Genomic DNA, 16,212 nt, shown 5'->3' on the forward strand with positions numbered 1-16,212 from the left:
TTTCAGTTGGCCACTGGTTCACAATACACACATGGTATATTTACACCACCAAATTGTTTATAGCTCTACTGAAACCAGTAAGATCAAAATCCTCCTCCCTCCCTGAGCCAGCTGCCTCTCCTCCACACCAAAGCAGTGTGCAAACACACTGTGCCACTATCATTTTGTTTTCACTGAGGCCGTGCAGCATGAAAGGCATAACAGAGGGCTGCTGTTGCTGCCAACGACTGCATACTGCAGTTTTCATCCACCAAAAAGAAGCTGCAATGCCCTCAAAAAATTAATGGGCCACTGTTGGGGTCTATGTAGCATTTTTATCCCTAGAAATGACCCAGGCTCTGAAAAGGCTTTGAAGATGTGGAGGAACAGACTGCTATAGAGTCATGTCCAACTATCCTGGCAGCCCAAGAGCTACCACCACAATGTGATTTCCATGCCTCAACAGAGCATGGAGCAGCCTGGAAGCTTCGGGGAGACCTTAGAACACCTTGCAGAACACCTGAAGGGGCTCCAAGAGAGCTGGAGAGGGACTTTGGACAAGGGCATGGAGTGACAGGATAACAGGGAATGGCTTCAAACTGACAGAAGGCAGGATTAGTTGGGTATCAGGAAGAAATTCTTCCCTGTGAGGGTGGTGAGACCCTGGCACAGGTTGTCCAGAGAAGCTGTGATTGTCCCATCCCTGAAAGTGTCCAAGGCCGGGACAGGGGCTTGTAGCAACTTGGTCCAGTGGGTGGCATCCCTGCCTGTAGCAGGGAAGTTGGAACCAGATGATTCCTTTAAAATCCCTTCAAGCTCAAACCATTGTATGGTTGTATGATCATGTGCTCCAGTCCACATTTGTGCTCCAGAGACTTCCAGCTCTGGCTGGAAGGGTTCACATACGACCAATGTTTGGCTTGGCTGCAGAACTGTCAATATGCCAAGCAAGGCTTGGTGCTTTTGCGTGCCTCAATTTATCAGAAGAAACACGAGAAAACCCTTCCCGGGATCATTCCCAGGATCCCCCACGATGGCAAGAGGTGTGCAGGTACCACAGCAGCCCCTAAACATCTCTGTTCAGTGAGGCAGCAGAGCACAGGTTCTTGCCATTCTCCTATGGCACAGAAGGCACTTCTCCTCTCCACTGGGGTGAAAAAAACATTACACATTTCCACAGCAGGAGGGTCCCTCACCGGTGCAGCAAACTGCAGAGATGAGCCAGAGCAGACCTGCAGAGCATCACCAAACTCAATCCTCATTACCCTGACAGCAGTGTTCTGGGCTGCCTTCTCCACTTTTCTGCGTCACACAGGATGCTTTTCCATGTTTTCATGTTCAGCTGAATTTCCTCCCTCCTCCCCTGAGCACTTCTGGCTGCCAAGGCAGCTCAGAGACAGCAACAAAGTGGCACCTACATCTGGTACAGCTTAACTTTTAGTGTCTATTCTTTCTGGAATTTGAGAACTTCAATACCCAATGTTTGTACAAGTGTGGAATAAATGGAGCACAGGCTCCCCAGCCTTCTGTCCTTGCCAAAGCTGTATTTTAAAATGCACTTAGAAAATCCTACTGCTTATTCATCTGCAACTTTAGAAATTAAAGAACACCAAATCCAACTGCAGATCTGCTAAATGGGTGCATTTGCACTAAACCAAACAGGTGAATAGGTCAGGCACTCAGAGCAGTCACCACACACATCCTCTCCTTCTACTTCCCAGATCCCTGTGATGATCCAGGGATCCCTTGTTCCCTCAGCCACACTTGCCAGCTCTCCATTCTGGTGCTCCCTTTCCTCATGCAGGCCTCCACATGGGAGGAGTTTGACTGTATTTAGGACTGAAGAGCAGGGTGCTACTCCTGATGGGTCAACAGGCTGAATTTTCCAGTGTGTAAGGATATAGCAGGAAAATGCAGGCAGCCTACCCTGGTATGGTGGCCAAGACTGGACACAAGCAGCCCATCTCTTGGCCCGTGCCATCAGAGCCAGCACTGCCATAATCCCTCTGTTCACTGTGGCCATGAAAGGGGTTAAAAAGCTCCAGCTCAGAGAGCAGAAAACGTCTATGCTTAACACATGTGGACATCTTCTGGAAGACACACCCACCCCTTCTCCCACATACTGACTTGAAAAAAAATCACCGCAGACACATGAGCATGAGGGGACTGCTGCAAGTTATAGATGCAGCTCCCTGATGGAGCAAATACTACATTTCGCACCTTTCATAAACAATCTAGCACTGGACTGAGTCCAAGCAGACTTTTTACACCCTCCTCTGTGCAGCAGATGCCTTCTCTTACCTTGTCAAAGAATTCATACAGCCTGACTGTTTCACAGACTCGGTGCCTGGTTTCATCCAGCTGGGTGCAGAACTCCTCCAGCTGATCTCCGTAGGTCTGCAGCTTTACCCTGTAAGAATGCACATCCACAAAGGAGAAGTCTTCCCATTGATTCATCTTCTTTAATGCTTCCTGTCCCCTTTTGCAATATTCCTGAAAACACAAAGGAATTGTTTATGAGGATAGAGACCTGGAATCAATTGTAAGTAGTCTTCAAGGCCATTACCAGCTAGGCCTAATTAGACTGGTTTTTAAGGTTCAAATCACATGATCGGGGGTGTCTTTGTTTACAGTAGAATTCTGAAGCCTGATCTCTTACAATTTACACTTGTCACACAGCACCTTGTAAAGGCCTACACAGCACGACCATGGCTCAATTAGGATCAAAAAAAGGCAGTGTTATAAGCACATCAAAGGAACAAAAATCCCCATCTTTCAACCCAGTAGTTATTTTCCCCAAGACTGGTAAATGCCATCTATTAAGTGTTGAGCTGGTGCCTTTGTCTGCAAAAAAAGAGCTGGGATGCTACGTAGTGAGAAGGAATGACACACACTTTGGTGATGAACACTCTTAGCATCATGTGTTTGGTTGAGCACATACAAGACAGACATGCTACCAACTCAGACACTGGAGAATATATTTTTCCAATCCAAAACCACTTACACTGGCAACAAGATCAAACTCCTTGAACTGCTTTTGTGCTTGAAGCAGCATCTCCAAAGAATCATCCAGGTTGATAGTTTCCTTTAGCCGCTTTCTGCCAACACTCTCAATCCAACTGCTGACCTAGGAGAAAAGGGATAAGCCCCGCTTATTAGTCACCCTGTGCTACTCACCAACGTAGGCCTTTATGTGGAAAGAGCAAGGAACTGCTCTCATAATGTTGGTCACCTCATTACTGGAAAGAATGTGTGTAGACTTCTACCCCCATTCTGGCATTTCAGTCTGAGCCTCCTGCTAAGAGTTTTTCCACTTCAGGTTACAGAGTAATTGAAAAGCTCTGCTATTGCTCACCAGCCTTAGGCATAAACATGGCAAGCGGCTGCCTGGGCTCTGTTTTGGGTGAGCCACAGTCTAAAGCAAGCTCTGCAACCTGCAGACTGGCCTGACACTCCTATTATTGCTACCCCAAACTGGGATCAAATCTCCTTGCTGCCAGATTTCCTACATCACTTCCCTTTTCTGACTGGCAGGACACAAACTATGTCAGTATGAATGTACTGATGGATTCTCCCCATTTGCAATGTTTCATGGTTCTCTGGGACTCTCAGCTACTGGTTTTCTGAAGGCAGCTCTCCACAAAGCTGAGCAGCAACTGCATGTTCCTCAGTGGAGCCCAGCCACTGCTGCAGTTATCAGCTCATATCCTCAAAGAGGGGTAGAGGACTGACTAACAAGAGCATCCTAAGAGCAAAGCAGTCATAGGAGGCCAGGCAGGATAACACAGCATCTCCATCACCAGTAGGTTTTAAAAGCAGCCTGCCAAACTTGTCGGCAATGCTCCAGGCATAGGTGCACCTGAGGGAAGGGACAGACTAAGTGCTTCCTAATGCCCACACATCGTGTTTTCCTGTATCATCTGAATCCATATCCCAACTCAACCCCATAGTCAAGGACAAACTCCTAGTTTTGTGGACTGTGAGAAAGTTATAAGGAACAAGCCCACTGGCAAGAGGAAGAGATGGGGGTGGGTTCTCAGTACTTCAGAGGGGCACACTGCTGCTGCCTAGAGCTCCCAGGCAGGCGTAACAGCAGGAGCAACTGCTGGCATCATTGGGGATCTACAAGCAAAGTAAGCTGGGAGAAGTCAGTGCCATTCAACAAAAAATTAAGTTCAGCTTAAAGCAAGGACAGGTTGCAGTGCCTGCTTTTGTGCCTTTTTTCATTTCTGTTTGGTATTAGGAACCTGTGTGTTTAAGAGAGTCTCTACCAGGTTCTTGCAAGACACTTCTTGTCCTGAACGCATCCTGCAGGGCGCCCAAGTGTCTACCTCCAAATGGGAAGTCATTAAAACTCCTGGATCCACCTTGGCCTGTGAAAACACTAGGAAGGCTACAGCCTCCTTTGCAAATCCAGTTCCCACTAGAGGAGAAGAGCCCAGAACCCCTGAAGAGCAATGGTGAAACTGATACTAATACTTATTTTTAAGGACACATAGAACTTCCCATTGTTGATGAGTTACAGCACAGGAGACCATACAACTCCATAATCTCAAGGTTGAGTTCAGGCTTAGGGATCTGTAGCATGGAACATCTGGGATCTGCAACACTGAAAGGACTCATCAGCTCTTGAAGGATGCTGAGATCTGAGCTGTTTTATGACTTTTTGAGGTCCTCTATCAACATGGCTACAGATTTCCAAAGTTTTTCTGAAAGCCAGTGCCTGTTTGCTTCAGTTATCCCATGGCTGTCAAGAGTTTCAACAAGCACCAAACGAAGGGAAGTTGAAGGTCCCACAGAAGTGCAGGGGGTGGGAGGTTGAGTATGGCTCTTGGGCTAAGGACACGAGGCCATTCCGTGCCTGAAGGCTGTATAGAGGGCTGCACCCAAAGGCAAACCGATTGCGTTTGGTGCTGTACCCAGAGGGGAAGGAGTGTGCCTGGACTTATCAGGTATCAGGGACCTGAGAACAGCACAGGAATCTAAACAACAGAGTACAGGACAGAGATGGGCAGCCAGTGTGGGGCAGGGATATTCAGCAACAGGATGTCAGCAAACGCTACAGGAGCTACAGCCCAGAGGGGACATGCAGACTTATCATCAGCTTGTCATCACTCTGCTGCTTCTCAAGGTGAAGTCTTGCTGAGAGGGCCAAAAAAGACACCCAAACTCCCAGTGTATTGCTTACCTATACACTTCACAGATATTTATGGGGTTTGACTGATCCACACCTAGAGAGAAGCCAGGAGACTTTCACCTGGCATCAAGAGATACCAGGGAAATAAATGGTTTGATTCTCAGCACTTCTGAAACTCTATCTCACATTCTTATGTTCAGCTGTTCTTTTAAAGGATCAAGCATCACTGTACACCTTCACAACGCATCAAGAGGCCCAGTACCTGCAGGGGAACACACAGTCAAAGGGCAGCAGTCACTGGAACTGATAGGCAGGCCTTACCTCCTTAAAACACTCTTCCACTTTCTCGAACTCCATCACCAGCTCCAGTTCCTGGATGCGCTTGTTTGACAGCATCACCAGTCGGTGAACGCCCTCATCAACTTGATTATAAAGCACACTGGCAGCATCAAGTGCATCTCTGCAAGGGGACACAGGTCTGGTTAAGGGTTTTGCATTAGGTCTTTCTCCCAGCACTTCATGCAAACACAACCTGGCCACCAACAGCACTCCAGTCATCCTCCCCATGGGACCCTCACTGGCCATCTCCACATGGAGAACAGAAGAGAATATTGCTGCTCCCTGCACATTACCATGATTCACCACGCTGATTCCAATGCAGATAACCTAGCAGGAAGGACAATAGCATCTCCTCCCAGCCAGGCTCCTTGCAAAATTTACCGTATTTCTCACACTTTCAGTTTTTCATAAACATAGATTGTTGCATCAGTGGATTTTCACAAAACACAGGGTCAAGCAGCTTCAGCATCTAAAACCACCATTTGAATTTAATTAAGTAAATAAGCTACCACTAGTAAGCAAATCTCTCCTGAGTGACGACAACAATATTAAGTGCCTGATGCCTCACTCACTCGCAGGCTTTCCACCAGCCAAACAAAAATGCAAAGTGTACAGCAGCTCAGTGCCAAGAGAAATCAGATTCTACAGTGTTGTGCTGAAGAGACTCATAGACAGAGCTCCCTATCTTCCACAGGCAGCTGTGCTGACCAAAGCCCAGCAGGCAACACCAGGAGGCACTCTCCCTGCTAGCCTGCCCACAGCACACAGGCAAGCTTGGAGGAGTTCAGGATGGAGCCCAATGCCTTCAGATGCTGCAGCCAGGATCTTGGTAAAATGATGAATATTAGCAAGCTCCTTTTAGATGTGTGCAACATCTCTCCAGCACAGGCTTGGGTGAATTACAGATGGGATCCAGAAGACAGAAGAGCATTCAAGCTTATTCTTCTTGTATTTCTTTTACTTCTAGTTTTCCTCTCCTACAATTATGGGCTCAAGAGACAGCTACAAGAAAACACTACAGCCTCCCTCAGCTGTGCTCTACACTGGCATGTTCAACTGCCTCGTCATCTTCTGTACTCACCCTAAACCAATTTTCATTTAATTGTCTTACAACCTTCTGACTTATTAGAGTGTGGCTTTTTTATCATATTATTAAAATTATCTAAAGCACTTGCAAACTAGGTAGCTAATATTGCTAATGGAATATAATTCAAAACAACTCAGCATACATGTTTATTTCTGTCTGGGGTTACAGGCAATCTTGAACCTATGAAATGCAACTGAATATGAACATTTAGTAGCAGCCATTCTGTAGCTTTTATATAGTATTTAATTGACACGAGGTAGCGCCATAGGTCTAGACAACTAGCTCTGCATAGCAGAAATCCACACTATTTTTCCATTCAGAATTCCACCCAGTGTGCAACAGCCAACTTCTCAAACCTCAAGCTCTCAGATACTTCTGTTTTTCCTCTTTGAAATGCCATTAGACTGAATGAATTTCTCCAAAGTGCAGCCAAAAATACCCGAATAGTTTCTGGACTAAGATCAGTGCTATTGCAGTGCAGAGCAGACAGGTTCTCTACAGAGAATCTGCAGGCTTCAGTGGAAAGATCCAAGCTGTACCGCCGCTCTGGCGTTTCCCAAAACCGCCGTAAACAAACTGTGATGATATGAGCCTTCTGTTTTGTAATCCTTTCCTACAGACCGACCCAGATCCAACCCAGGAGACTCACAGAAGCAGTCATAATCATTGTCCAAGCTGAGCTCTGGAAAGTGTTTACAGAGCAGGTTGTGGAGGCCAGTTCCCGTCAGCAGCAGTGACACAGCTGGGACAGCTAACGAGAAACAGTTCAGACGATGGCTGCAAGTTAAATTTGGCAACACCATTAATGCTGTTCGGTTTTGTGCAGCAGAGCTTATCTGTCAGGCCCCATTTTCTGAGTAAGTCTCCAGCATACTGATGGCCAGACAGGCAGACACCCTTCAGTCTTACTCCCACAAGGCTGAATTCCCTGCTGGCATGAGTGCTCTCATCCACTCAGGAAAACACATGGATACAGCAAACACTTCCTCCCGCTGGCACAGATAATCAAGCACCTATAACTTTAGGCATTCCATGCTACTATATGCAAACATTTGCAATTATCCCCTCATGGGGCAAAATATTTTTCCAATCCTTCCCTGAGCTTCCATGGAAATCACTTTGGTGTTGATGCTACTTCTTTGATGGCACTCATCAGCAAGCCAGATTGACCTGCTAGACCTTTCTGTAATAGGAGTCCTTATGTCCACCCAAGCCAATGACAAAAGAGAGCATGCATGGCTTCACCACTTAACATAGTATCATCAGATGGCAACCTGATGGCACAGGAACCTAAGACAAGGGTTCCAGCTCTAGTGTTGCCTGACCTAGCACAGAGTGTGATTTGATTAGGGGATGGGAGCCAGGGAGTCCCACTGTGCCCCTTTCCATACCTCACAGAGGAAACAACCCTCCCATTGTCACAAGTCTGAGTAGTTTTCCTCAACAGAAGTCAGTAGCAATCCAGGCTGCAAGGCCTAAGAAATACTACAGATTTCTCACAGAGCAGAGAGCACATTTCCCAAAGACATAAAATACAAGCTTTCCTGAAGACAACGCTACAACTATGGGGGGGGAAAAAAAATCACCCTCAAGGTAGAGGGATAGGAAGTGATTATAAAAAAAAAGCTAACAAAACCCGTATTTCACATAATTTTAAAATCAGAAATAGGCATACCACAAGGTCACTGTGTAAAGAGGCTAATTCACTGTGCCACTGTGGAAAAGACCAGTCTCTTGGAGCACACTTGGGACCAGTGCTGGCCTTATGATCAGCAAACCCCTCCAGGGAAAGTCAGGTTCAAAATGGCAGCAATAAAATACTCCTGCTGACCCACCCAGCAAGCCCTGAGGAACCCATTTCAGGAGAAGGGGCTTGAGTGATCTTCTTGGTGCCCAACTAAAGGACTGATAAAAATCCACCCCAAACAGCACTTCTGGCCCCACACATTCCTTCCACAGAAGGAGTTATCCTGCCTCTGAAGATCTCAATGCAACCAAGCCTTTATGTGCATTAGCAGAACGTGGAAGGGAGCTCCAGTTTAGAAGCGAGCACTGAGCCCTTTGTCCCATTGGATGTCATCGTAAAATACCTATCTTGGTAAATAATGTGGCAGCTACAGATGTACAGAATCTACACACCTATGCACACTCAGTCATCTTCCCTCCATCTCAGCTGATTCAGTGGTAATAGAACTGGCATCCTGTTAGTGAACACAAACACACACAAGACCTTTGCTTTACTGATCCACAGGCATCTCAAACTTACCTGAAGTCAGTCTAGGATGCATTTGGGAGTTTATGCTATAAGCAGGAACTAGACAGAGAATTCAGTTCAGAAAAAGGCTGGAAATTAACTCTTGTCAGTAAGTTGGGTTGTGTGGGGTTCTCTAAGCCAAAATCCCTTACTCTTGTCATTTAAGTGATTCTTTTCTCTGCGAATGCTTGCAGCAGGCTATTAATACCCTTATCAGCCACAAATCAACACTCTAAGGCTGCCCCTTCTCATGGTCCTGCCAATGGTTTCCTGAGTGTCTGCAAACAACACACACAGAAAAAATGTTTCCAACAGCTCTTCTGGGCTCAGAGCCCCCCAAGGAACTTCGGGTGTGGCATTACACCATTCCTCCTCCTCTGTGAGTTCCTCCAGCATCCCAGCACCTCAGCCCTTTGTTTCAAGGACCAGCCACGTTGTTTTCACACGTTCTGCCTTGCTTAGCAGGCATTCATTAAAACCTCAACGTCTAGTTGTTGGTCTTCTGTTGTATCTCCAAGGTAACTCCATTCATATGTTGTCAGCCCCTGACAGTTCACTTTTACCAGCCTGACAGGCTCTCTAACATCCATCCTTTACTGTCTTACACAGAGGAAAATATAAGCCTTTCCATGCTGTAGTATAAAGTAGGTAGGCAAACTGGGCCAAACAAAGAAATCGCTCACAGTCCATGGGAAAGTTTGTTTTTTCGATTCACTTGGGCACTTCAGCGCTTACAGCCAGGATCCACTGGGCATTAAGTCTGTTCTCCCAAACCTCTGTATATCTGTTTATCTATCTACACACACCCCCCCCCCCCCCCATTTGCTGATCCAGATCTTGAAAACTTCCTAAATGATTTCCAGTGCACTAGTAAACTCCACGATATCCTGCAACCAGGAGTTTTATGGGGAAAATGATACTTCACACAAATATCTATTTCTTTTTCAGCTTCAGACTCAGAAGTTTTAAATTCCTGTCCTTCAGTGCTTTCAAGGCAGCTTGGAGTAAACAAACCAAATATTGAAAATTTGGTTGAAGAAGAAAAAGTGACTTCCATCCTGCCACACAAAAGAAACACCTGGTTGTTAAGGACTTTAAAGATATTTTAATAGTGGCCTGTGCAACTCTGAGCACAAAAGGCAGAGTTGTTTGAAGTCAGTGGAAAGTCTCGTCTAAGCTCAGATTTGTGTGGATGCATTGCAATTTCCCTGCGCATGGGAGTGTGGTAATAGGAGTCTTTCACTACATTCTTCCATGGTCAAATCATCAAAAGCAATTTTGCAATAGTGAAGAGTCAATATAATTTATAGCAAAAAGGAGTAGCTTGATCTCAGTTTATGTTTCCCCAAATCCTGTTTTCATTGGGCAATTATCGTTTCAGTGGAAAAGGTTCCAAACATCTTCAGTTTTCTGGAGAAGTGCCAAGCTGTTGTATAATGATAGGGTAATTTTAAACCTATAATTTAGAAAGGCCATTTCTGTCTGAATCCATTCTTCAAAAAAAGCCAGCCTTGGAGAGTTACACTTTAGTTTTCAAAGCAAAATACCTGTTTTATTTTCAAAAAATAGATGGCCACAGAAGAAGCATCCAGCAGAGTCACAAAAGCAGGTGCTGGATGAGCCATGCCTGCCAATGCCAGCAAGATGCAAACAGGAGAGCACAGGGAAGGGAGCAGCAGAACCATCACTATTCTGCACTTTCCTGTCGGCCCTAGAAGAACTGCTCTGACAAACAGCAAGAACAACAGATCTAACAAAGGGCTGAAATCAGAGTTCATCCTCTGACCAGCCATGGTCAATTTTAAAATGGTATGGATGGAAGTAAATACAAAATTTTGGTAGAGTATTTGATGGGGTTTAGGCAAGTATAGTGCAGCTAACTTGTCCTGGGAAAATCAGATATCCTTAACTGTAGTGTAATTTAGAAAAAACACAGTCAAATGTTACAACATTAGCCTCATCTAGTCTTCCACTCCTGGTGCTAAACTTCCCTTGCAGATGTCTCTACAGGTTTTAGCAGAAAATGAACAGGATCTGGCAACTAGGAGGTTTAAATGATGGATTAGTCCAAGGACATCACCCAGATCATGTGTGCTGATACCTCGGCTACAAATCACTTAAAACATCCTGAGCAATGCTTAAGGAAGAAATCCTTCCAGCTCTGCAGGGACAGTCCTGTGTGCCTGAGGGACATTTTGCAGGAAGAGAAATGTCATTCTTGGTCATTACTGCATTTTGGTAGCAACCTACATAAGTGCCATATTTATAATGATCCCATAAAAGGAGGTCAACCTCAAATGCACAGTCCTGCTCTTCAAGCTGAGAGCTTCACATGCAGCTGAGGTTAAAATTCCAACTAGCCATGGTGAAGCTAAAGCAGATACTGCTAAATAAACTAATTATTCTCTGCAGAACACAAATAGCCATGGCGGTTTTTCAATTCCCTGATAAAAGCATCTGAGGAACAGGGTACATTTTTTAGAACCCTCAAGTTTCTTACAAAGGCACAGAGGTCAAACACCAAATCTGGGGTTGCCTGTGGGATGCCTGTTCCCATTCAGGATAGGACCAGTGGATCTAGCTAAGACCACAGACCCGGCTGAATCCCTCCTCACTAGGTTACCTGACCTGGGAGCAAACCATACAATTAATACAATGCACTGGAGACCACAACTGCCAGAAGAATTCTCTTCTGGAGCACAGTTCGTTTAAGTGTGTTTTTAGCAGAAATATGCTCAGAAATCCCTTTAAAAGCCAAGGGATCAATGCACACAGTTAAACAAATGTCCAAGCACAGTCCCAAGATGTGACCTTTGGTTCGTTCTCCTGCCTGGCTTGCATTCAGTTATAATAAAACTGTGTTCAGATTCTGGTTGATTTTAAATCCCAGTAAGATCCATAAAACTGACTGGGAAAAAAAACATTGTAAGAAATACCAAACTAACAAGTAGCCTGCTTACAGGGAAAGTTCCCTCTGCAGTGGAGCCTTGGACAGGATTTGGAAACACCATTCTGGGAACACTGAGTCTCCAGATGTGGTTTTCTACCAGCTGTAAACAATTTCCACCTCTAAACCTTGTCTAATGTACATTAACCTGCTTGTTTATACTTCATATCCTGGTCAAATACACCAGTCTAAGAGCTGGGTTCCTGATGCTGAGACCACCAGGCTCTCAAGATACCCTGCTCAAATATATACACACTGTCATTTAAAGCCACGTCCCTGTTTCATTGATACATTCTCCTTTTACCCACTTCCAGGGCTATGTACAATCCATATAATAGCAGGGACTGTTCTATTAACCAGCCCAGCAAGAGACGTATCTATCCCAACCTAGTTATATAAAAAATGGTGCTTGTGGGATAGCCTGGGCTGAGGCAGGAATGTCAGGCAGTTCAGCTAACATCCTATACTGGAAACTTTCTGCAATTTTTTCCATAATATTTTTAAACAGATAAAACACAGTGTGTCACTAATTACCTAATGCCCTGTTGGCATGACAAGCATTGCAAACAAAAAACAAGCAAAACTGGAGTCTTTGGGTAAATTCTCACTGAATCCAAGAAGATTTAGGACACAAGACAGCAGAAAATAAAAAACGGAAAGGGAGCTGAGGGGAATCATCTCATAAAAAGCCTAAGAGGACAATGAAAACTTACCTAGACAGAACTCTGCAATCTTTTAGCTCTCTGCAAATGCCACAATTGACGCCTCACAGCACTTCATGCACTCAGAATGACAACAGCCCCAACTCCACTCTCCTTTATGTGTGGAGCAGCAAGATTTGTTTAATGCGAGCTAAGTGCTTTTTACCAGGCTAAAACCACCACGCAAACAGAGGGAACAGGTTAGACTGTAACCAAAATGAATACCAAGCAGCACAGTGTGTGTTTGGGTAGAAATGTTGCAGTGCGCTCCTCCCTCCACCTGACACAAACAAATAAGGCCAGGGAAGAGCACTGCCACCCATGCTCAACCAAAGGCTTAGTGCTCATCAGCACCTTCTGTGTCACCAGCAACAGCACAGAGGCGTCTTGTGGCAGCCTTTGAGCTCAGAATTTAAGCATGTTTTTTCATCTGGCTTCAAAGGTATACTGAGTATACATCTCATCCCAAGATGGAGGTTTTAGGATTAGGTCTACAGGAGGAACACGCACAGGACCCTACAATGAAAGGTGCCTCTCGCAGATCATATCAGGAGTGCACACTGGCAAGTGGTAGCATGAGAGGCTCCCAGAGTTCCCAGAGAGGCAGGAAGATGAGCAGGCTCTAGCTCAACTGCCATCAGTGAGAGCGACACAAGCATCACCATCTTCTGAAGCACGTACAAACACACAGAGCCGCAGCAGACACACATCTCTAACACAGAAAGGGAATGGCAGAAGACAATAATGCCTCCAGGAAGGATTTCCCAGCATAAGTTGCCTGGCTATGACCAGCCTATAGCAGCAGCTGCCAGTTTGATGGCGCACACACTGTACCTTACAAACCAAGAAGCCCAGCCATCTCAGTCTGCCCAAACTGGGACTTTATACACCAGACACCCATCTCCCCTGCTCCCAACTTGTTCCACATTTTGGCTGATCAGCTTAGTCTCTCTGACTCTACACAAGCTTTACATGGTGCTGTGCAGTCCCTTGGCAGAGGGCTTAGAGCCTGTACATTATCCAGGTCTACTTCCACCAAAGGGAGCTCATACACCGCTTTGCAGAATGGCACATGCAGGCCTTGTAACATTCCAGGAGCTGCTACTAGCAGGAGCCTTGCTGGAGACCCACAAACATGAGCTCTGAAGCACCACAGAGCTACACCCCCCTGCACTGTTAAGTGACCACAGCTTCAAGTAGACCCAGAGTCTCGGTAGTGTGTGTGAAAGCCGGAACATGAACTATGGAGGCTGTTGGCTGCAAGATCACCCTCTTTGTCACTGTAACTGAGTCAGGTCCAGCACCAGGAACCTGGCAGCTGCTGCTCAGGAAGTCTGCTCTGTACTGTCCATTACCTCTGCTCAGCTCAGATCCCCACCCAGGGCTTCCAACTACATCACCAAGCCACACTAAAAATAGCCAGCTCACAAAACCAGCTCTCGGCTCTAGCCACTCCACCCTCAAAGTACAGAGACTAACTATACTGCCTTCTGCAAACAAAGGAGAATTCACTCCTCCATCTATTTATAAGCTGCTTATTCACAGCTTGCAAGCACAGATTCTTTTCTGATGAGGAGCTTGGGGGAAGAGATGATGCTTTTTTTGGTTCCATGTTGCACAGAGCCAAACACTCAACATGATCATTCCTTCACCATCTGAGGTTTTTCTCCTTTCAGCTCTCACCTCTAGCCTTGGGACTATCTTGCCCATCACCATGCAGAGCATGACACAATCCCACTCCCGTGCCACAGTGAGAACACAGGTTCGTCGTAGAGCCAGGCAGGTGCACTCTGGTTAAACTAATATAAACCATCTATATATTAATATAAAATGGTTATACCTTCTTTCCTCTACTTGTGACTCATAACATCTGCAGGACGAAAGGCATTCACTGGGTACTTTGGCTAGGCACATATTTCCAGCTCTTGGCTATGCTGGAAGAGCAGCAATAATGAGAACAACAGTGAAAAACACCTGGCTAAAGACCAGGTTAAAAGGATCGTGGCCTTGCTGCCCAGCCCCACATCACAGCCTCACTTCAGCAAGAGCTCCCACTGCTGCTGTCTGGCTTCTGGCAGCTTCTCTGACATTTCCATCGTAAACTTTAAGTTTTTGACATCCACTACAGAAGCAGCAATACCTTAGTCCACCTTTCACAGCTGGCTCAGTGAGTTGCCTGCAAGCTACAGGTTAGTTGATCACTACACTAGACAACCAGTAGCCAAAGCTACACCTTCTAACCAACTCTATGTACCTTATTAACAAGACTGTGGTTATTAAAAAATTCCTGTTTGAAAGTGCAAAAAGAAGTATTAACAGCATTGAAGTGATGGAGGTGTCTGCCATTTGGCCACACTTACCAAGAGGAACTTCAGCTAGGCTAACAGCTCTGCATTTCAATCTCCAGAAAGACTGGGCCAGCAAAACCTCTAAGGGTTCAGCTAACAGACCTGGAGAAGCACTGAACCTTCAGCACAGTGGATGGTGCGAAGGTGAATGTGCTGGCTTTAAATCCACCAACAGTGAGCAAGTGGCAATGCCACCTCCAGCAGTCCCCCTGCACCTCTGGGTGGCCAGCCCTATCATTACACCACTTAAAGAGGCGCCACAAAGATATTGGCTCATCAGTGCCACACCCACACCAACTCCAGGCCAAATTCAGCCTGGTCTTGCTGGAGGTGGGAGATCTCAGAGACCAGCTGAGCACTCCACAGCCCCTAAGCCAACTCCCTGCAATGAGCTGCCTGCAGGATGTGTATTCTGGTAACTGAGCTCCTTCTTCCTAAGCTAGGAAAAGGCAGAGTTCCAGACAGACTGCTTGGAGAAGTCAGTCTTTCCTTTTGTGGATGAGCAGCTGGATGGGCAAGGCTATCTTTTACAGTGGTACTTGGTGGAGAAAGGAGTACGAGGACTCCTGGTCAGCTCACAATGTGAGCAGAGTTACTGGGCAAAGCCACTGCTGTGGTACGACAGTATGTCAGGATGGGACCATCCAGGAAAGACTCCCGGAGGCTGTTAAATCATCTGTTAGAGAAACTAATGGATGGAGCCCAACACATCCCTCCTGCATGCCCACATCTTTGATGGGATGAGTTCAACTTCTGCAGGAAAGAACCTGTGGCACTGTCTTAGCAAAGCCTCACAAATCCCAGGTCAGACCTGAGCAGCAATGAGATCCCACTGCTGTGTGCCACAAAACACTCCAAAGGGCATCTCTGCTCTCCAGGAGGGCAGAGCAAGCAGAGAAGGTTCCACAACCAATCCCATGGGAAGAGTTTCATTACTAAAGCAAATCTTGCTTGCTGTTTGCTCTTGAAAGGTATTTGGCAGATAACATCTGATTGCCTGAGCACATGCCTGCTTCCTTGCCTGTTTTAACTTACTATCTCCAACCTGTGGTCAGGCATTTTCAGAAGGGTTCATCCATATCTATTTTTACCAGCTCCTGGTGTTCTTTTTCCACGTGAAACCACAAACTAGCAAGAAAGACATCTGTGAGAGCTAGAAAAAGGTATTGCCTGAAAAAAAGGCAAGTCAATCCCTTGCTTGGTTAATCCCAAGGTGAAGGTGCAGATGGGCTTGTCATCTTTATTTAAAAAAAAAAAAAAAAAAAATCACAATTTTACCTTTAGTTCTCCACTTATAGTTGGCATATTGTAATTAAGTCGAGCCAAAAGTCCAGAAAACTGCTCTTAAAATTGTCTTCTCTATTTATATGTAATTCCTGCACATTCGGACAGTCACCTGTTCACAACTGGCCTCAACTTA

The 16,212-nt window shown here is 45.8% G+C and overlaps 1 protein-coding gene across 6 annotated transcripts in view; it reads right to left on the reverse strand.

The window, feature by feature from the left end:
• Positions 1–16,212, reverse strand: part of PLEKHG4 (pleckstrin homology and RhoGEF domain containing G4) — an 86,383-nt gene that overhangs the window by 24,448 nt on the left and 45,723 nt on the right. For all 6 annotated transcript variants that reach the window (XR_002046421.3, XM_010403426.4, XM_010403429.4 and 3 more), the window contains exons 11-13: positions 5,438–5,576; positions 2,984–3,106; positions 2,281–2,472 (exon numbers count right to left, since the gene is read on the reverse strand). Coding sequence is in view for 5 of the 6 variants with exons in the window: in XM_010403426.4 (XP_010401728.2) it covers positions 2,281–2,472; positions 2,984–3,106; positions 5,438–5,576 (454 nt within the window). In the remaining variant the exon portion in view is untranslated. The remainder of the gene's footprint in view (positions 1–2,280; positions 2,473–2,983; positions 3,107–5,437; positions 5,577–16,212) is intronic.

Source organism: Corvus cornix, chromosome 11, assembly GCF_000738735.6.
Source record: "Corvus cornix cornix isolate S_Up_H32 chromosome 11, ASM73873v5, whole genome shotgun sequence".
NCBI lineage: Eukaryota > Metazoa > Chordata > Aves > Passeriformes > Corvidae > Corvus > Corvus cornix.